This window comes from Seriola aureovittata, chromosome 5 (genome assembly GCF_021018895.1).
Source record: "Seriola aureovittata isolate HTS-2021-v1 ecotype China chromosome 5, ASM2101889v1, whole genome shotgun sequence".
Lineage (NCBI taxonomy): Eukaryota > Metazoa > Chordata > Actinopteri > Carangiformes > Carangidae > Seriola > Seriola aureovittata.
Window position 1 is genome coordinate 6,675,046 of NC_079368.1, and position 22,884 is coordinate 6,697,929.

At 44.3% G+C, this 22,884-nt stretch overlaps 1 protein-coding gene across 8 annotated transcripts in view; it reads right to left on the minus strand.

Annotated features, from left to right (window-relative positions):
- Positions 1-22,884, minus strand: part of fbrsl1 (fibrosin-like 1) — a 274,940-nt gene that overhangs the window by 14,289 nt on the left and 237,767 nt on the right. For all 8 annotated transcript variants that reach the window (XM_056375520.1, XM_056375522.1, XM_056375521.1 and 5 more), the window contains 3 exons: positions 20,794-20,842; positions 2,786-3,206; positions 1,493-1,752 (listed from right to left, as the gene is read on the minus strand). In XM_056375520.1, the coding sequence (XP_056231495.1) occupies positions 1,493-1,752; positions 2,786-3,206; positions 20,794-20,842 (730 nt within the window). The remainder of the gene's footprint in view (positions 1-1,492; positions 1,753-2,785; positions 3,207-20,793; positions 20,843-22,884) is intronic.

Below are 22,884 nucleotides of genomic sequence, written 5' to 3' on the forward strand. Positions count from 1 at the left end.
TCTTTCCTTCTATTGCTGAATGAAATAGTTTGTTCTGATTAAATACTTGAACATATTATTAAATTGTTAGAATTCACCTATCGTTTACAAGAGAAAACACAATTCCGGTTGTTGATGTATCAGATTGCATGACATTTTTCAACAGGGTAAATTGTTGTTTTCAATAGGCCTTTGCTCAAGACGTCTCCAGCTGTGATGACTGTCCACTTGTTAGCTGACATTTTCCAGTGATGCATCCAAGCCCTCATACTGTGACCTCACTACCCTTTCTATGCTGCTATAAATACAGACTATCTTAGAAAATGATGTATGATATTCTCCACCAGTGGAAATAAGACCTGACATTAAAGCATATGACTTGTAGGAGAAGCAGCACACTATTGCTTTTTACATTTAAATCAGATTTATTTCCACTCTGTGCTGCAAAAGGGTGATTTGCTAGTGAAGCTCTTTGGAAATTACTCAAATTATTGATTACTGGTAATTGGGTATTTGAAGCATCTGTAGCTGCTGCACTAAGTGGACGACATTACTTATATTTATGGCCAGAACATTAAAGGAACATGCTGACTTTTTAGGAAAGGGCTCTTTAACTGGCTTACTGTTTTACTACGGGCTTTAGTATCTCATGTGCGCCGTACACTGCTTTTGAGATAGATGCAAAATTATCATTTAATATTCACTATGCACAGGCGGTGACTGGGATCTGGGAGGAATACTAGAATCAATATTTTTATCATAAGAAAACGCCCTTATTTACCAAAATGTGTTTTCTTTAACAACGTCAGTGTAACAGCCTCTTCTGTTCCATATTTAAAATCAGTAAAGGAGGAAATAAACCTACAGACAAGTAGCAATGAAAAAACGGCCACATGCACGTTTAGAAATATAAAAAAAAATGTATGCCTGGATGAGCTGTTCTGTGCAGTATCAAAGGATAAATAAGTAAAAAAAATAAATAAATGAGCACTTACCAGATCAGGAAATCATATATGAACACTTGACTAGTTTCAACACCATATATCACATTTTATGACATTAACAGTTGAAAAATCCTCAACTAATTATTACGGTTGAAGACTAGTTCTCCAGTTAGTGAGTGTTGGTGCTGTAGCATGCATATGTAAATGTGTGACATAAAGGCAGTAGAGCTGTGCAGCCAAGTCTAGTACAACTTAAGAGATAAGATACTGTATGCTGGAATATAAAATGCCTACTTCACTATACGAACTGTTACAGAGCCTGTGTTAAGAGTATCTATATACACTATTGCAGTATTCAAAGATGCAGCTAAATGTGTTAAGAAAAAGCTTTTATAAAGAAAATGCTGGAGATTCGTTCAATAAGTACTTTTGCAGAACTTTGTTATTTTGTCAGAAGGTGTTGTTAAAATAACAAACCAAATCACAAAGGACCAACATGGAGAGCCAGTGTTGGACTTTGTGTCTGCACTGGCATGCTACCATCTAACATGTGAGGTGCGCGGCTTTACCTGGGTAGGGGGTGCCGGCGGGGTGCCCAGGCACCACTAAACTGTTGGTTGGTAAGGTTGGTGGTGGAGGCAGTGTGGCTGGGGTTGCAAACATGGCCGGATGGCGATGGGCCGGGCTCCGTAGGGAGGAATAATGCGAGGTAGAGAGATTGGCTATGGAGAGAGGCAAGGCGGGGGCCGAGGACGGGAGCCCGCTGAGGTGGTGGTGAGGGGATGGGGGCAAGTGTTGTTTGGGAAGAGCCACTGGACTGCTGCTGTGGCTGAAGAGTTAATGGTACACAGCAAAAAAAAAAAAAATAAAAAATACAATTAAAAGAATTATAATTCATACTGCTAATCAATACTTCCTGTATTTTATTCATTCTTCAGTGTACAGTAAGAATGCAGTAGTTATGATGTAATTGGTGAAAACACTACCAACTTTTACAGCTTCCATTTATTGTATACATGAGTTCACTTGCTTTGTTGCCAGCTCAGTATTAGTTCAGCGTTACTGATACATTTGACACTTTGCTTTGACAACAGAAGAATGATTTTCCAATAAAGCTTCTTACATTGAACTAAAAAAAGAGGTGAGGGCAGAATCTGAGAAAATGAGATGAAATGGAAAACAGTTGAATGTGCTGGAGTGTTGCTCAATGAAATACAGTAAATCTGACAGCTAGTTATTGCAAGTTTGTGTGGCGGAAAATCAATATCTGCTTGAAAACTCGATATTGATATTGTGTAGAATATAAATCGCACAGTATCTTGTTGGACTACATTATATTAATTTTGAAATTGCTGCAGTTTATTTTATTGCTGTCTCCACTAGACTGGCAAGGACACATTAAAGAAAAGTAGAGGTTTCTGGCAAAACACACAACCTTCCTCCAAGGTTCATGGAGAAAATCTAAAGTGGTGAAAACGCATCAGTCTAACAATAAAGGACACATTAAAAGATACTGGCTACAGTGTGACACCCTGATCTTGTATAGAGGTGGATACGGTGATAAACTGAATACTGAATTTCTGCTACGTTATTGTTAGTCAGCAATACTGAAATCCCTAGTGGTCTTACACAGACATCACTCAGCTGGTCAAATGAGGTTGAAATGTTGCTGAATATGCCACTAATCTAACACCAGTGTGTTACAGTTACAGCCTGGGTATGTTACTGTAAGTAGTGTGTGTTTTTATTGGCTGTTTTTCACTGCTAATTCTTGGTAAGCAGCCATTTTTAATGAATCACAAATGCCTCCCCTCTTGTACGTCCCTGCCCCAGTTCCCAAACATGCCCATGTTACAACCCACCTGATGTCGTGGAGGCTGTTGTACTGCAGTGGGTGGTGCACTTGGTGGCTGATTACTGGCCGTGCGTGGTGCTGTGGAGGCGGAAGAACACGGGGCTCCTGGTGCGGGTGTGGGTGAGGAGGGTGGGGCTGGGGATGGGGTGGTGGCCTCAGCAGGGGAGGGGTAGGGACAGGGGGTGGAGGCGGCTGCTCCTTCTTGACACTGAGAGGAGGCGGGGTGGGGAGGCGTGTTCTAGGAGGCTCTGGAGGGGCCGCTGCTGCAGCAGGGGCAGGGGAGCCCGTGGGCGCCGAAGCCGGGGTGGGGCTAGGCACGGGAGGCGCGAAGGGCACCTCACTGTTGCTTTGCTCCTGGCTGCGCTGGAGCCCTGATACTTTGGCTGAGCTACAAGTCTTGGACTCGGGACTCTCATTCGTTGGCACACCTGAGGAGAAAAGAAACAGTAAAATGTAAAAAGAGAATTTGTAAACCTCTATCTGAAGTTCATCTGCGTTGCCCATCTCTGATGTCAAGTCATTTCCTGGTTTGTGTGTATTCAGAGGAGTATATATGATCAATGATAAGTAAAACATAGCTCCCTTTCCTCCTTTCTAATGTTCTCCACGTCTTCTGCCCAAGGTTCCTCCTGTTTCCCTCTCCCTAGGTTCCATTAAGTGTTTAATCAGGTCATTTTCATGCTTGACTATAATCAGATGATCCAATTTCTTCTCGCGATCCAGTCAGTATGAATAAATCACAGCTAATTAAAGTTAAATGTCGGCCCCTATTCAGGGCTTTGCTGAGCACACAATCTGGCATGAAATAATTATGTTTCAATTGTGCTGTGAAGAGAGATCACGGCCCCTTATCTTGGCCTCTCTGCCACTGTGCTTTTCTGTCCTCCCTTCCTGATCTTTCAGGGGATTTGGGAAACCGCAGCAAAGCACTCTGAACTTGGCCACTTTGTCTTTACCATTCATCAGGGGTCTTTTCAACAGACAAGAAGCTTTTATGATCAGCATTCCACTCAACAACGACTTTTCATACTTAGGCTGTTGCAATTTAATCACTGTAATTATGTGCCGTTGTAGCGGGAAAATTAAAGTGGCAGAAAACGCAGCATCTCAACACCTTTCACATACAAAGAATCTCAAAGCACTTATGAATCAATGCAAAAGAAAAGATATTTGGTGATATTCTACTTCTCTCAGAGTTAAAAGAAAAGCAAAATGGGCCACAAAGAAAGTGAGTTTGAGGAGATGTTAGTGCTACAACTACAATGGAGAAAACACACACTGAACTAATCAAAGCCGCAAGTGGTGGAATTTGTTTTAAGCGCAGAAACATCACATGCATAGAAAAATCTGAGAAAGAAAACGTTCACACACGGATGGAGACGGATAGAGACAGAGGAAGAGAGAAGACAGCCTGGTGCAGATGAGGCTCTCTAGGCGGCTCTAATCTACAGCTAAGACGCAGCAGTACTTCAGTCAGAAGGCTTACTAGTGCCGCAATTAAAAAAGCTCCACGGGCACTCTCAACGGTAACAAAAAATGAGAAGAGCCGGGAGCTGCTGTCAAGCCAGTGAGAACTCGATATGCAGCCTACTAATGGAATATCCAGTCCCTATTAACAGCCTGCTTAATCTTTCAAGGATCCTAACACCCATAAAAAGACCAATAAAAAGGCAGGGCAGAGCTTTTATTTTTTTATTTGTTGAGCTCCCCCTCCCTTGCTCCTTGCATTTTATGGGAGAACTGGGGCTGGCTAAGGTGTCACGATTTTCAAATGAATTCTGGGGTCTGGGTGTATATAGACCTCCAGATTTATAGGGGTCTGGGATTTGGATTAAACTGTCAGTCTCTCTTCCTGCAAGCGAAAGAGAAAGGGGAAGACTAAAGGCGAAGACAGAGAGACAGTCACCGACAGACAAACAGAGGCGAAGAAGCAAATATCCACAGTCGAAATGTCGCCGTTGGGTGATGTTGCCGTGGCAACCTGTTCTCCCAGACACAATGTGAGCCGAGTGATACGGAATGAAGTCTCACTACGACCACTAGGAGATAGAGAGGGGCTTCTAATACTAATGCTGGGAAGCCAGGGCCACAGCGAGCACCGGGTTATCTTAATGATGATTCTAATGGGCTCTAATGGAGGCAGGGAGGTATCAGCTCAGACCAACCCATCCCTCATTAAAATCCCTCTGCAAGCTAAGACACTCTCACACAAAACACACGCGCATCCACAAATGGATGCAACAGAAAATGGATGCAAAAAAAGTTTTTATTCTGGGCGCATTACACACACACACACACATGCATGCACACACGCAAACACAAAGAGTCGCAACGTCTTCATTTTGGTGAAGGGCAGTGCACAGCGAGAGAAATCTGGTAGAGAAAAATCTGCTACAGAAATGCTACATCATTCCAATAACAATAATAATTTCAAGCTAGGATGTGTAGTTGTTATGTAAATATACATTCAGAGTTAATGTGTGATAGCTACTTAAACTACAGGTGCTCCGGCTTCTTTAGCAGCATACTGCAAGTCAACAGTGGCGAACAACTGATGGCAGAAAACACTTTTACTGTGAATACCCTTACCTAACAGATGACTTTTTCACCATTTTTATGAGTGCAGCAGCCATTTTGAGTGTAAACGAACGCACAGTGATAACAAGATGACAGGAATGCCTCTCTGACACATGTCACCTACCGGCTATATGTAGCAAAATCACTGCTGTTTTTCAACAAACCTTCGCCGCAAAACCACACACAACTGTCAACTGCAGTTTCAAGCGTTTCAACAAACTGACAAATTTGGCATTGTTTTGTTCTTCTTCTCCTCAGGACATGGAAGACGCTTTCCCTGCAATCACATACTGAGGAAAACAGTAGGCAAGCCACAGGCAGTCATGTGAAACAAATGCCATACGAGTGTCTGTACAAAAAATGTGCTGTCCTGAAGCCCTGCCCCACAAACCTGAGCAGATGGTGTGAGTGAGTCAGGCAGGTTGGAGGGCAGCCCGGTGGTGGGGGGTGGCACCCCCCCTCCCACCTCTCCTGTTAGCTGGGTTAGTGCACCGGGGGGACAGGGACATTCCCTAGGGGGGTGTTGGCAGGTCTGCTCACCAGATGACATCTCATCCCACTATTGATCTTTTTATAGTTGTTCCTGCGGCCCTGCTTACTCAGGAGAATTGGGCCTTGCCCTGTGCGCACGTGCCTGCGTTTGCAGTGATATGGGGTTGGGGGATGGAGGGATGGAGAGAGGAGAGAGGAGGGACACGGGGACTAAGGTAACAGACGGACAACAGGCCGCTGGGATTCACTGGTGATGACTGATGTGTCCAGCGGGGAATCTGGGGTGAACACAGTGTCGCTACACAGCTGTTCCTGCCTCCGATATCCTTCACTTGTGACCCTGTTTGTCCCAGTGGAACATCTGGAGAGCTGGCACAGATCTGGTCCTCTGTGGCCTTTATGCAGCCAGATGGCCCAACTCTGAATGGCTTGGACCAGTCTGGAATGGCTTGGCCCTGAGTTGGACTAGGATGGGCTAACTGTCATTATCCAGGAGACCTCAATAAAGGATAAAATTGCTCCTTGCTGTGACCAGGATATCCCTCTAAAGCACAGTCTGTTGACACATGACACATCAAGAACACAATGCAGAAGCCCCAGAGGACAGCTCTGCACACTTTCAAATGCTTTGCAAATCTGTAGCCTTTAAAAAGCATTCACTTTGAAGCTTTTTTAACCACTTTATTTGAAACACACACCTAGTTACCTGCTAAATGGACCCAATGACCTCATCAATGAGACGAGGGCCCTAGAGAACATTCTCATCTGGCCTCCATCTAAAACCCTCAGCAAACGAATGCTGTTCATGCAAACCAGTATGTTACATAAATTACCTGCTCAATGCTGACACCGACGCCAGTGTATACAACTGCCATGGAAATAGAACCTGTATGCAAAAAGCCTTTTCAGATTAGATACGAGCGTATGCAAATTCTCCTGGTGATGGGTGGGGGTGGGGGTGTGGGGGGTGAAGAGAGGCTTAAGGCCACTGGGTGTTCTCATTTACTAGGCAAACACTGCGGTTCACTCGCCTTCATGGCTTTGCCAAAGCATAAACAGTCAGGGCACTGATAAAATAAGGACATGAGCAGATAGATATATAAATAAAACGGCATATCTGCTGAAAGACGTTGGAGGATGCAGAAGGTATGTGAGAATGCACGCTGCCTTGATCCGTCTCCTGCTGGCTCTGGTTGACAGAATATTCTGCTGCTCTTGACGGTTGAGCTCACAATGATTTGGTTTTTGTACGTCTCTAGACAAGCAATCTGCACACAGCCAAGGCTTAGCTCACGAGTGAGTGACTGTGGAAGATGGCTATAACAGATACCAGCAGAAGGCAGGAAACCGCAGTCTTGCCAATCAACACTTCATTGCCGTGAGGTATTCAGTCATAAAAAAAAAGGTGGGGTGATTTCAACAAAATGATTTGTATGAGAGGAACAGAAGGGCTGAGCAGTGTTGAATCATTGTGCTAATAATAAAATCATAGGAGAAATTTGCAATGGCTTGCTTTCCCTCACACTATTTAATCTGCCTCGAGCATCTCCAAGCTGGTAACGAGGGGAGCCAAGGCGACGTTTTTGCAAATCACTCAGAGATGTTAATGGGGGAGTGGACGAGCAGAAAGCTGGCCAAGATAGCTAAAGAGTGGGGACAGCTGGCACGTTTCAATTATTTCTCTCTGTCTCTTCGCCGCAGCTGACAAAAGGAGTGGATGGCAGCAGAATGGGGATGGGTGTTAAGCTGTAACACGTTTACAGTCAAAGCCCAGGCATAAATTGAGAACCTAATGTTCATTTCAGAGAGCTGGCAGCTCAAGCTGTGGGATGAATCAGTTTTTCCTGCGCATATCGGATCCCAATTCAAACTCCAGCCATATGGTACAGGACACATATGCCGTTCACCTCTCATGGCACATATACCAATGTTGTGGGTGGGAGGAAAATGGTGGCTGAGAGAGAGACAGAGGTCTAGATGTTGACTGTCCAAATCCTTTTATGTCATTTACGGTCCAGTGGTGCTCCAAAACACTGTTAAACCGTCATTAACCCCTGGCTATAATGTTCTGTAGAGAAGCAAGACGCCTCCATCATCCCCCCACCCCCCTGCAGAGCTGCTTCCAGCAGAGCTCATGTGTTCTGGGACAGCCATCAGTCTCAGCTTCTTATGAACACAGCCGGGTCGTCTAAGGTCAGCGCCACTGGGCTATCCTAAATAAAAGGGTGGACATCTTGGAACTTTCAACAGAAAAGCTCAAGTCTAATGGTTCCTCTGACATGGCCCACCCTGCCAGCCTGGAATTTGACCCCTTTCACTGTCACTGACCCGGGTGACCCCTCTTACCCTGAGGCCACTGAGGACAGACAGCCAACAGGCAGGGAAAGGGAGGGGCGACTTGAACTTTAAGGATGAATTTTGTGCTTAAAAGAAGGGGAGCCTTCAGGACTTACTTGTGCAATGCTGCGAGCACTAGCCTTATCATTTCATTAATTAGCCTGACACGCCCGCCTTATGGACTTGAACGCCGCAGTGGCAGCTGTCTCAATTGATTACGGCAGTGGACGTGTTGCTGCAATTATCGAGGTGACTGGAGACAACGCCTGCCACTTCTAATAAAGGACTTAACTCCTGCTTCCCACATCACAGCACAGCGGTGAGTGGACAGTAGCAGCCTCCCCGTGTCTCCCATACCTTTAAGGCCTTTTCAGAGTCTCTCCATGGGCTGCTGTGGGGCTCAGTGTGGGCTGTAGTTCTCGAGCAGCGTGTCAGCTTTACTTAAGCTCGCATAACGCCTGAACAGTATCACTTTGGTGCCCCACAGGAAACCATCCTCTTTTAGCCCACCAGCTGGCTGACAATCCATAGAGAATGGAAGGAAAGGAGGTAGGAAATAAAGAGAGAGTGAGAAAGAAAGAGATATAAAAGACACAGACAAGGAGCTTTTGCCAGGAAGCTTCAAGTCCAAGCAGAAATGGAGGAGGTAAGTGCTCAGCAATGTAAACAGAGGCATTGCTTTCCAGCCTCATTTCATGTATGAACATGCATGAAGCCCAAATGCCTCTAAGTGGATATAATATTATCTTTCAGTGCCGTACTGATTACTCCTCAATGGAATGGAAATGGCTGGGTGAAAATCCTTCAACAAATCCTAAGTGGCATGACAGTGGTCTGAAAGAGCCTGCATGTTTTTCTTTTCCTCCTCCTCCATCTCCATTTTCACTCCCCACTCTGAAAGCAAAGCAACAATTGGAAGCTGACAGCTCCTAACCATTCTCTATGCCTCATTCACTGTTTTGACATATGCAGCCTTTGCAATTTAGTGCCATGAAAGGGGAAGGACAAACATCTTTGCCGACATATCATATTTCCTAAAGTGTTTTGCAGATGCAGGGGTTTGTCGCCATGAGTATCACGAGCTGTGGTTTCGACTTAGATGTTGCTTGAGCTACTTCACCTGCTTCATGCAAATACAGCAGCCATATTTGTAATGTCATATAATACCCTCTGATAGCCAAGAATGCTGAGGCAGCAAGCGGTGCTATTCTATAGGTGGCAACAGCTAAAAACAAATATTTCTGTATCAACAGCTGCCAGAGAGCGAGATCATCAATCAGCCACCACTTTTTTTTCTTCTTGTCATGTTTACATGTTGAAGCATCCTGTTATTACAGGCCGAGGCCGCTGATCTCCACAATGCTGATCAAAGTTCAGGGCTACTTGTCTTGTCATTCAAGAGCCTGTCAGTGTGCCATCTCTCACACTGTACATTACAACATACCAGAGACATTTCACTGCACAGGGCAGAACAAATAAAAAACAACGAACCAATCAATGTTACCAACCGATCTGTAACCACAGCATCAGCTAACAGCTGCAGGAAAAATATTGTACCTAGTTTAACTTTCCAAAATGCAGATGATTCAGTCAATAAAAATGACATTCATGGAGCCCAAGATGACATCCTTCAAATTGCAATAATTTCTCTGAGCCACAGTCCAAAACCCAAAGACATTCAATTTACAAGGATATAAAACAGGAAATTCTCACATTTGAGAAGCTATAACCAGTGGAGGTTTAACTGGATAAATGACTTGAATGATTAACTGATTATCAATATCAATGTTAATTATATTCTTAATCATTTCAATAAATAGATTAATCAACCATCAGTATAAAATATAGTTAAATATTTACCACTTAAAATCTATTGAGAATTTCTTATTTACTGTTTCATATAGTCTGCAGCAAACTGTAGAGCATCTCTCTACATGATCTACAGGGAGGGTGGATGTGATAGGGTCTATTTGTCTAAAGATAGCACCCCAGTGTGCATCAAAGTGCCTGGGGTTAAGTTTCACATATCTGTAGCCCCCAAGAGAAACACACTGTCCGGTATAGACCCACTGATGTAATCAATGCCTCTTCTATAGGAGGATCTTGCTGCTGAGCTGCTCCTGGGGTGCTGCTGGATAATTAGGCTTACAGATGGAAACCCAGCAGCTGTTGAAGACTAGACTAGAGCTGCCATTTTCCCCTTCTAATGGCTACATGCCAAAAGAGCTTCGTTCTTATGAGCTACAAGCCTTTTTTCTGCGGCAGCCGGAGCTTGTGATATCTGAAAGTAGACTTTTGAAAAAAAAAATCTTGTTTTCTTTTTTTTGGGCCGGCGATGAATTACATGTCAAGGCTGATGACACACTTGGAGGACCAAGGTGGAGATGTTTGAAATAGCTCTCATACAGAGCTTAGTTAGACAAACACACACAAAAGCCTCCTCAAAATCACCCCCCCCCTCCTCTCCCAACTACCATGTTCTCACCCGCCACAGGAAAAGAATGACAATTGGAGGGTGTATCAGGTTCGCAAACATTCAATGTCCTTCCTTGCACCCCATTCATCATTCTTGATTAGAGAGACAGAGAGCATGACAGAGAAAGAAGGATAGAGTGACCCAGACTGGGGGAGAAAGAGGGAGAGAGAGGTTAGTTAATAAGGCAGAGGAGAGCAGAGTGCAAGGAGTTGTGTCAGGTAAACTAATGGAGACAAGGCCTGGATCCTGACCTGTGGGGGGCTGCTGCTAACCCAAACCTACCACTGTGTGCTCCCATCTCCTCTAAGCCCTAGCCACACATGCAGGCGGGCACCGACACGCACACTGAGATGTAGGAGAATCTGGGTTTGGCCTCCTCGAGTGGACAAGGAACATAAAAACAGCCTGGACATTTTCAGGGCTCTTATGAGCTGCCGCATTTCGCTGTGGTGTTCCAAGTGTGGCAAGTGCAGAATTGATTTGTTTGGAGTGTGAAGGCGGCGTGTCAGTTTGGGGAAATGTGTGAATGTGAGTATGTCTGTGAGGAAAGGGGGGCGCATGGTGAAACAGGAGCGAAATTGGACTCAGAGCCAAATCGCTCGCGAGATGAAACAGACTACACCAGGAGAAAAAAAAGAAAAAAAAAAGAAAACAAAAAAACAACAACAACACAAGGCACCAGAAAAGTGTCGAGCAAGGCAGGCTGGCACAAAAGCAAAAACAGAAACAAAACAAAACAAACACCCTTTTCTTTCTGCTCGACATATTTCAGACTACAGATGACAAAAACAACACTGAAAGAGTTAGAGGAATCAAAATCAAACCGCCAAATGTGTCTGGCTGTTTCTTGAATCCGTGTCGAAGCGGAGGCTCCACACCACATCAAACCCTGTAAATTCTCCTGAAAGCCTCCTCTCTCCCTTTAGCAGCCAGCGCTTAGATTATTGTGTGCAGCTAAAAGGTAAGTGCTGGGGGTGTCACACTTGATGGCGTGTTTTAAGCACCATAAAGTATCAAGACCCAGATGGCTCATCCTCCCTGAAAAACATGTCCACTCTACCTCGGCTCCAGTAGCACCTGCTACCAGGATTAGGTCAGTGCTACGCCAACCCAGCACACTAATACAGTGTGCCACAGCTGATAAGGAGCACAGGGCACTTCAGCACTAGCCTGGCACTTAACAGCTGATGAGTCAATACCTGTATCATTAGTGATAGCAATAGCTGTATATTGATCTTTTCCAAAAACACATGCAGCCATGATTTTGATGCAATTTGTCACTGGTAGGCTACAACAGATGTGGTCTCTTTATGGTTGTTATCAGTGCTGATAGTTTTAGACTGAGCCTGAAGAGAACTTGTATTTGTTTATGCTGCAAAATATGTTTAGATGTTACATTTTGTGCCAATAAAGTCCAAGTTTTTAAAGCTTTGACACGTAGACTTGCCTCAATTTAGGTTATGGGATTTTTAAAAACAAAGACTACCGTACTGATCAGTGCTCCATTTTTTATGTCATCAATGAAACTGTAGTATAAAGACATGGGAAAAAAAATCTTCGAACAAAAGCAAGACCATATATCAGACTAACCCTGGTAGATACTGCTGCGGGAGCTCTGTACACAATTCTCCATGGGTCGTGTGGCTTTGGAGCAGTCTCTCTCGCTCCTTCCCAAAGCAAACAGCAGTGAAATCCCAGTCCTGCTGCTGCTCACCCCTCAACACACAGCAGCACTGACCCAACAGCCAGGGAGGCTGGAGCCCATGCTCTGCTGAATGGGGTATTACAGTCAGTCAGAGGCCATTAGGGGCCCCACCACCAGGGCCCAGTGCAGGGAATTCACCAGTAGCCAAAAACAACAGCCAAACAGATGACCGCTTGAATATTGGAGGAGACCACACTGTGCATGCTCTTTTTTTTTTCTTTTTTTAAACCACCCTGAAACAGCCAAATGCAGGCCCCTGTGTCTCAGCGAATTACCGCTTGTCTGTTAACAAACACTGGGACGATTAATGGCGCTCACACCCAGTGAAATACAGGAAAAAACACAAGCCCCTTCTCAGCAGTTCGTGTCTGGTTACTGCTTTCACCATGTGTTGAGTTCAAGGCTAATAACTAAGCTCTATAGCAAACCTCTCCAAACCCAGCCCTCTGTCAAACATACTGTACTAGTCCAAGCCTGTGGTAATGCTTCTAGACAGAGTGTCTCTGATAAGTTGCTGATAGAAACATGGATGCTAATATGCTACCACTGGAAAGGTACAGGACTCAGAAATACTAAACAAACAGTAGAAGAGGACCACCCATCTAGAAATACTTGGAAAATACTTCATATGGCAGGATGATATTTGTGTTTGATCTGGGATCTTGTTTCCTGGGTTCATCTCCTTTCTCCCGAGAATCCTCTCTGGCACATTCTTCTGATGCATGGATGTCCTTGTCCGTCATGGAATCTGAAGCATTTTACATCCGCTCTGTTCCTGGCGATGGTTTTTCCATCTTTATAAGCCTGTGTGAACTGCTTCCCAAAATGTCCAATCCATTACAAGCATGTTTGTAATATCCATCTAGGCTGACGACTGTCCCCCTGCCAGAGATTGTACATTATCCAAGCGTCGTGTTTGGCCACAATCGCCTACCATCTGGCTTTGTCAATGAGCGTTACAGCCTCATCTGCAAACAACATTGGCTCTGAACCGCTCAACACAGATGAGCTTAAAAGTGGGGAACTGGGATCTTCAAACAAATGCAGGGCGAGGGGAGGGGGGGCGGGAACCCAATCCTGCTGGCAGAATGGCTGGAGCTGGGAATAAAGGATTAAAAACAAGAAAACCTGCGAGTGATCACAGACGACACGCTTTACATTTCAGGCCTGACAGCAGTGATAAGACGCTGGTCATGTATTCTCACAAGTAAACAATGAAAATGCCTTCTACACTGCAGCTGGCTATGCCTTCATTGGAGGAGGAAGATTAAGATTAGACAGAAGATGTGATGAGAGCTATTGCTCTTGAGAGTCATCCTCTCTAAATTCTTTGCTTTATCTCCTCTAAAAAACAAACATTAAAAAAAGAAAAAAAAAACAGAGGAAGCCTACATCCATTTTCAACAGTGGCTTTTGTTGAGACTGGAGTCAACTTATCTTTCACAGGTTGGTCAGCTAACTGACGGTGCTCCATCTCATCTGTCAAGTTAAGAAGCCTCTGGTTTCGTCACTCACTGGTGACTAATCAGCGTGAGACGCTTGTTTATAGTGAAGAAGTTAGTTAACTAGACCACAGTCAGACTGCTGCTAAGAGGGGTTAGGTTCAGCATGTAGCCTTGGTGTCATTTATGGAACTCTGCAATGCTTTTCAGCTCAGCCAAAAACTCATCAATCAAATAATATCTCAACCATTTGTCTCCATTACAGTAATCCTGTTTCCTGGTCTCAACATTCAAAATGTCTTCTCCCTGCTATGTGCTTGATACTGATAGCCCGTAAATAGAAATGTCAGCTGAGGTGTAAGTGTCACATCTGAGTTACAGCCACAGCAAAAATTCACATGTGCTTTTTTTTTTTCTTTTTTTCTAGTATGGTGTGCAACGCTGCTGATGGTGTGGTGGCTGAGGTGCAGTAGGTGAGGGGTATCATGCACATGGAAAGGGCAGGGTGGCAGTAAGCTGGCATTTCATCATTTAACCTGAGCTGAAGAGACAGCACTGAAAGGCCTCAGGGGAGCACGGGTCTCTGTTGTGTATAGGAGAGGACATTGAGGCTTCACAGTAACGCTCAGTATTGAAGTGATTCAATATATTCACTTTGACTTTATCTGATACACTGTGAAGCCGCCTCTGTATATGCCAACCTGTTCTCCACAGTCAGATGGGAAGCACAGTTCAGGGATGACACACCTGCTATTATAAACTGAAGATGTATACTGAAAGTTCAGCAGACAAAATGCCGGTCATGCCCCTGACAACTTATCCTAAAACTCCCTCATGGCCTTTAGTGATTTTGTAATTGCCTCCTCTCCGCAGCTGAAGCTGAATCCATATTCACTCAATGAACACAGAGGCACACAATGGAGCCTAATCACACAGCTTTCAATGTGACTCCCATTTTCTGTCACAATAGCTGATCACCACCCACGGGCTTGCTGAAACAGATGACAGGCACTGATAGGACTGACTGACAGGTGTCAAGCGTTCTGACATGTTACGGCCAACATAAGGGAGAGGAAGAAATACACTGACTATGTAACACAGTTTCTATTTTAAGATTGAAGCTCTACCGGTAGTGGCCCAATACTCTAAACGGTTAATATTTCATGCACGCTGGGCTCTTTGCACAGAGCAGACACTTTTCTAATGGACATAATAGTGCTCTAAAGGGGCCGCAGAGTGCACACGGGGATAGCATGACATATCAGCAATGACTTTACAAGCCGGCTAATTGCTGTGCATAGAAAATCAGTCTTTGAAAACAGGCAGCTTGTCAGAATTGGTGCAGTTTGAAATCACTTCCTGAATCATACAAACCAAACAATTCCCTCCCGTCAGCTTTTTGAGGTGCCAGGCCATAGAGAGGTTGTGGGTAATGTGGCCTGGTCCCTTTGACTGTCTGCCGCTCAACATTAATAGTACATGACGCTGTAATTGTAATTTAAAACGCTATAAATATTGAAGAAGAATTAAAATAATTTATGGAACACCGCAGTGTAACAGGACGTGTGTGTGTGGGTGTTTTGTCTCCTTTCACTCCACTCTTGCAGTGTACAGTGAAACGATGGGCAGCAGCGGTGCAAGCTGGGAATTCTGTAATTGCTTTTTCTGTCCCTGAAGCAGGCCTTCCTGCTTTAAATCAAAAAAGGCAATCTCTGTCAGTAATGGCTCAATTAATAATTAAACACATGTCTTATCTCCGCCAAGCTCCCCCTATTTATTTTCATCTCTCCGACAGGGATGGCTGCACAAAAAGCATTAACACTATCAATAAAGGGAGCATTATTATCAGCCCCTTTCTCCAAAAACAAATCACCCAGCTCATAAGCTGTCCCACGTCTGTGAACAGTAATAACAAAAAGATGAATAAAGAAACAAGCCATAGCCATAGCCAAGTGTTTTTTCTTCCTGAACTAAGAGTGCTAGCTAACCCCTCTGCCTACTGTATTCTGCAAAGAGTTTGTACCTTTTTAATATTAAAATGAAATCAGGAAAACAGATGAGCTGCCGTTCAAGCTCAGTAACAAGTGAGGCAGTCTTAGGAGCAAGAGGAATTTTATGCATCCTAAACTCCCAACCTCGAGCTCCGCTTTGCTCACAGCGTGACTGTCACCAAACCTCAACGCACCAGAGCTTGACCATAAGTGTTATGTCAATACAGGAACATTGTTCTTGTTGATAGAGAAAGTGTTTCCTGCAAGCTGCCTGGACTTTGTCAAACAAATCACAGTAGGTACTGCAGGGGAGATTCACCAGGCTTAGATTCCACAGCAGTGATGGCTGCTTTCAATTCCAGCACTTGCTAATCTGGCCGTGTGAAGCCTCCAGAGCCCTTTTGTTTTTCCCAGCAACATGTCTGCCCTCCAGTCATATAGTCTGCTTACTGGCCAGCCAGCCACACTCTCCATCTACCTCCACTCTATCCTGATTCAACAGCGGTGAAAAGCTGATTAGTTGGTCAGAGGGTCAACCTCCATTCATTATTTAATGGGTGAGAGGCTGCAAACAGTCAGGCCGGCCGCCGAGGTTAGTGATACATTACACTGACCTGGCCAGAAGAGAGCTGCTTGGCCGAATACAAACATGCTCTCTCATCTACTTCACTATGCCTGAGCTGCCCTCAATCCCCCCTGCCCCTGACCTTGCCGCTCCCTCTCCAATCACCATCCTTCCTCCCTTCTCTGGCATTCAGAATCCGGCAGGTGAGACTGTGTTTCATTTCCCTGTAAGCTTGCACTGCAGGAGCAGGCCTGTAGCTATGGCTGCCCCAGGTAACGGAAGAGGAGGAAGAAGAGGAGGAGGAGGAGGAGGAGGAGGAGGAGGAGGGGGGTGGGGGTGGGGGGAGGCCATAGTTCTTTTTATTGACACGCAGCAAACAGCAGTGGCGGAACAAAGGCCACTCAGCACCTATTGAGAAAGCAGGGCTGCAGACAGGGTGGTTGATTAGTGATTCGACACGGGGACCCTGGACTGTGTAGCACATAATGAGAGCTTAGGGAGCAGGCCATGAGCCGATGGGGGAAGGAGGTACAGTGGAGGCGGGACAGAAGAGGGGAGAGATGGGGTTCAACCATAAGGAATTGATTTCCCACAACAGCAGAGATGGATATATGAGTAAAAAGGCTCCATAGAAAAAAAAAAAAGCAAGGGTATGGCCAGATCCTAAATCCTTAAGCTACAACATTGGCAATGTGTTTATATATAAACAGTTAGAGGATAAGCCCTAAATCCACTGCCAAGCTAAATGGTTTATGCATCTTTTTTGTTTGTTTACTTCTATGTCAATTAAGCAAATTGGTCCGACATCCCTGACGAGCAAGGGATCTAAAGTGAGTGGATTTTACATTCATGTCCAAAAGCTTCTATCTCTCTGAACACCACAGTAACCCTGTCTTCACCTTTCATGTGGCCGCAGAGAGATGTTAGCAGAGTTAGCTGTGCACGATGGCATTCGTGTGTATGTGTGTGTGTGTGTGTGTGTGTGTGTGTGTGTGTGTGTGTGTTTTCCCTTCTTCGTCTGCACGCTCTCTCCTTTCTTTGTTCCACTGGTCTAATCCAGTATGTGTGGGCCGGTAAGTTTAATGGAAACAATTTATTAAGTCCGGCTTAAAATGCCATCTGCAGCTAAGCCTCCCAAAGCCGCTAAGCTCCTGGTTTCGCCCCGGAGCTTGCTGTGTTCACGCTTACTGTAATGCTCTGTTTAAAATGAGCACAACGGGTCAAAATTAATCAGGATTACAAGGGCACAAATCCACTTCAGAAATGGGTTTTCTACCAATCTTTCTCCTGCTATCCTAAGATGCCCCAGGTTTGTTAGCTGGCACACCGCATGGGTTTACCCTCAACCCGCAGCAGGTAGCACCTAGCTTTAACAACAAGACCGCAGAGAGTACAGGGGGGCAGACTATATATATATATATATAATATATATATATATATATATATATATGTGTATATGTAAATATATGTATGTATATAAATGAAGACTACTGCTCTAAAACACACAGATACAAAATTCAACGAATTCACTGCAGATTCCAAAGTATTCTTTTCAAATATTTCTAGCCGCTGACAGCTAGGTGATAACTCCCCACCACTTCCAGAGGCGCAGCATTGTGAAATGTCATAAGGAGGCTTACCAGTGAGGTGTTTATCTGTGCTCTTTGGAGGTGCCGTGTACATGCTCAGCAGCTACATTTAGCTTCTCATTCGCCTTCGAGCAAGTGACAACAGTAAACTCTGACCTGCAATTCAATAAGAGTAGCACTGAGTGGAGCACAAGTCTTCACAGCGCTTTTACTTAAACATGCCATCCTCCAGGAAATCGATAATTTGCAGGAGGTTTAAGACAGGAAATAAACAAAAACCAATAACTGTTAGATAATGCTTGCCCTTCACTGTACCTTCCTACCTCATAACCACCAACACAGACAGACGTTCAGCAGAACTTAGCTAGCTCTTGGGTAACATCATCCAAAGAGAATTGCACTGTGTGCGCTGTGTTATTATAGATACTATTAGCTTGTGTTATTATCAGTACTGCTAGCTTACATCTATAACAGGTTGTCGACAGACTCACGATGGAGAGATGATGAAAAATAAATATGAGAGAAAGAAGGCAAGGGTGTCTGGGTTTTGCCCAAAACCATGTTCTGTGTGCATAATTACAGCGCTCTGCCTTCGCTGATTACAATGTTGGTCTTTCTTCTCCTCTATTAACCCTGAACCATTTCATTAACATGACAGACTGTGGGCCTGTGTGCAATTTGGACTTAACCTCAACTGTTTGTACCCGTAACTGTTCACCAAAATAAAGTTCAGAGCACCATGTTGAAAAGAAAAGAAACAAGACTCACTATCTGGACAATTGTGGACGCCAAACATCATCAAAGCATTATATATTTATGTGTGCCATACTGTTTGTGTGTGTGTGTGTGTGTGTGTGTGTGTGTGTGTATGTGTGTGTGCATCTGTCTCCCAGCCAACAGCTCGAAAGGCCTGGTGATCAGAGGAAAGCAGGCTTTTCATTGATCCCAAAGGACCGTGAGCGAGACCGGTAATGGGACACATACGCTGCATTCTAAACCAGAGGAAAACAGCCTGTGGGCTGCTCTGTATTACACACACATTATACACACACAGAAAAACCAGTCTAGGCCAAAAACAAACACTGTCCTAGAATCCATTAGAGCTGAAAACAACAACATTGTAATGGGAGATGACAGCTGGCTGGTGGCATCTCTGAAATTGTAGCGTGATAACTTTTTCCTCATCGTCACCAAATTACTTCATCAAACTGCTGATTTCTTTGCTGCTTCACCCTTTCTAACCCCTTACTCTAATCTGGTACCCTTCTTCCACACTCCCCAAACAGGATCTGGTTGATCTGTGTGATAATCACAAGAGACTCTGATTGGATTGTCTGGATGTAATTCCAAGGTCCTAAGCCTCAGCCCTGTGTGCACATAAGCAAGATCCACAAAGACCTTCATTCGCCAGCTGACATGAGTGGATGTGCCTGTACTATCAGTTCTCCATGGCAGAGTATGTTTATAGGCAGCCATGTTCTGTACGGGCACGCAGGGAAAATAAGTCAACACCCTGACAGCTGACAACAGCAGTAGTCCAGCAGCCTGGTGGAGAATAAATGGACTCAGACGAGGTCTAGTTGTTTTCTAAACCATGCAAGTCTGGAAGTCATTGTCATTGTGAACGCTGGTTTCATGAGGCCGACGCTGGTCACAGGTCATCTACATCACACAGCCGGCAGGCCTGGTTTCTCTCCTTGTTGTCAGCTATGCTTTTCCACTCAGCAGTCAAAACTACTGCACTAAACCAAGCAACACCTTCATATGTGGTTGAGGGGGAATCTAGCTTTCACAGCGGATGCTCTGACGTGAAGGTGAATAAAATAACAAAACCTCTTACTTGTGAAAAGGCAGGAGGAAGATTTACACTGATGCTACAGCAAACAAAACAAAAGGACAATGAACGTGATATCTGTCACGCTAATATATAGTTACATAGTAAAATATGCTTATGTGATATACCAGGTTACACTAACATGACATTTTAATTGCTGATATATTTGTTCTGCCCCCCCCCCCCCCCCCCCCCACACATCCCAAAAAAAAAAAAAAAATCATATTTTACATTGTCCTGCACTTCCACCTCCTTCTCCCTCTGCTTATGTTAATAGCCCTCCTTCCTGGTTCCTGCCCTGGGGGAACGTGGTCTGCATGCTGCTGTCTGTCACTACTAGGCTGATCGCACCTCTCCTCCCTTCCCTGCATCCACAAATTGACACCTTTCTCCCTGCTCTGACCTGGCAAGCATATTGCATTTAGTGAATATACAGACACAGCTGAACTTCTATGTCCATATGGTCCATCTGTGACGTGCCAAATACACATGTATGTGGTCGGACACCGAATGCATAAAATCACATGAAATCACACATGAACATACAAAGGCCTTATAATCCACATATGTGCATATGTGAATGCGCACACACACAGTTTGTGTTGTCTGGGGGGCTGACAAAGCTCTTTCTCTCTCTTTCCTTTGGCATCCATTATGTTCCAGGCCTGCTGTCAGAGAGCTTGTATTGCCTGAGGGGAAGTTCCCATTTGTGGGAGCATGTGGCAGAGAGGCTCTAAATCCCCTCTAATGAACCAATATGTAGGAGGGCTAAGCCTTTGGCGGGGTCGTCCAAGAAATGCCACTCGGCACCCAGGCAAAAATGTATGCATATGTAGTCACCAGACCTTGCTTATGTCTGCTGACATTTAAATCTGAATGGGAGCTACAGGATTAGAGCGGGCCAGATTTGGACTTACTCGCAAAACCCAGTTTTTGTTATGTGTATGAATGAGAGAGAGGAGGAAAGACTGAAGAGTCAATGGAGAGAAAACAGAGCAGGTTCTTACCTTTGGGTGTGGTAGGGGAAAAGAGCTTCTCCGATCCTACATCAGACACCTGGAAAAACAAGAAGGCAGGCCTTTAGTGGATTTGTCTCAATCAGTGGCAGACTTCAGATAATCCTATTTAAAAAAAAAACTGACTCATACAATTTAAGATTATTCATAAAACCTAATGCAAGCACTGACACATATTTTGCCTGCCTAGTAAAAGGCTTATTCAGTCACAAACATGACCATAGGTGCTCAGAGTTCAAGCCCAGCTCCCATACAAAGCATTGTAACAGTCAATCAAGATCCTCCAATCAGCCGACAAGAGGAGCTCCCTCTGTACCTGATGGTCCCTGTCTGGCTTTTTCCTGGTGAGGTAACATTAGGTGGCACTGTTGTGCCACCTGAAAACCCTCAAAAGAAATACTGTCAAAGTCAGAGGAAGTCGGTAAGGTGGCTTTGCAGCGTTAGGGCACAAAGGCTCCTGCATACCTGCTGCTGCTCAGAAACCACATTTTGTTCTGCAATATTTTTGAATGGAAAAACTCATCTCATGAATAGAATGTGGTTCTACTCCAAAAGCAATACCTCTATTTCAGAATTTCATTCATATCAAAGACAATGTACTGGAAGTAAACAGATGATCTGTCAACAACACGAGCATTTACTGAGTCAAAAACAGTCACTGATTTATTTGATGTGACTGACAGTGAGCGGTGGAAACCTGGTGGACTGCAGTCAGATGGAGGCTGAGTCAAATACTTGAGGAAGAAAGGCATCTGACTATGAAGTGATAGTGGAGACTTCTAGACTAAACACTGCAAGGTATTTTCCTCTCTCCTTTAGATGGATGTAGATTCTGGCAGGCACCACCTAAATCAAAACACACCATACATTTTTATAAAAATACACATTCACAGGCCAGACAGGACATTTTTAAACACTATGACCAAAAAGCAGTAAATCCACAAAAAAACTTGGCATTGTGCAAAACACCGTAGCACAAAGTCTGTGTGCTTGGAAGATAATATTAACAATGAAAATCCTCCTCAGCCTGTAATATCAGCCCATATAGGGTCTTTGTTTACAGCCAAGATTTCCCTTAGCTTTAGCTCCTCTCATCTGGGTTCCACAGACTTGTAAAAAGCTGCAAGAGCTGAACATATGTTCCACCCAAAGGGCCTTAGTGTCCTTATCTGCGATGTATTTTACACGGCACAGAGGGAGCATATGTAAAGAATGAACAGTGAATCAGAGTGAGTGCAAGAGAGACAGAGACAGAAAGAGAAAGCAAATGATTTTGTAAACACAGATGGCTGTCCTTGGCATCCCTGTTAGTTCTTCACAAGTGTTTTGAGGACGTCCTCTTCTTTCCAAGACCTCCCAATTTCTCCTTCACTGCCACTGTGTTGCAGTTCTCCAAAGTGTTTGTCTGTCTGCGCTTGATGTCTTGTTTCAGCTCGAATCACAACAGTGCCCAAGCAACCTCTCAACAATCTGCTTTATTCTCTGCAGCCATGTAAAACACAGGTAGGAAATCTTACAAGATGATGTAGATAAGAGGATGTGCACAGTTGAGTTTATTAAAAACATGAATATCAACGTTGAAAATGATATATTATATTATATATTAGCGTAAGTCAAACTCTAAAGCAAGAATGAAAACAACCATGAATAATGGTGAAGCATTAACAAGTTAGTTCCTTAAAATCTTAACTGTAAGTTGTTAACTTTATTTTTAGCATCAGCTTGAGCAGTTGCAACTATGCAAGCAGCAGTTGTGAGATTATGCATGTGAGATTGTGAGACTGATAAACGACTACATTTATAAAAAGATTGGTCAACCAGTGTATTTAGGGTAGTTCAAATGTAACAAAGAGTCAATAATACCTCTTCAGTTTTATCTTGATAAGAGAAGGGCAAACACTCAGCTAATAGAGATGTTTCCTGTTTCCTCGTACAGTAGGCGAGGGGAAAGACTATAGAGGAAAGACAGAGTGTTGTGCATTGCCCTCTTTCAGTCTCCCAGAACCAGGGCGCCAGGCTACAACACAGGCTCTTTGTTAGCTTTGGACGACATTAAACGCTCCAGTACCAAGCCTCAGCAGT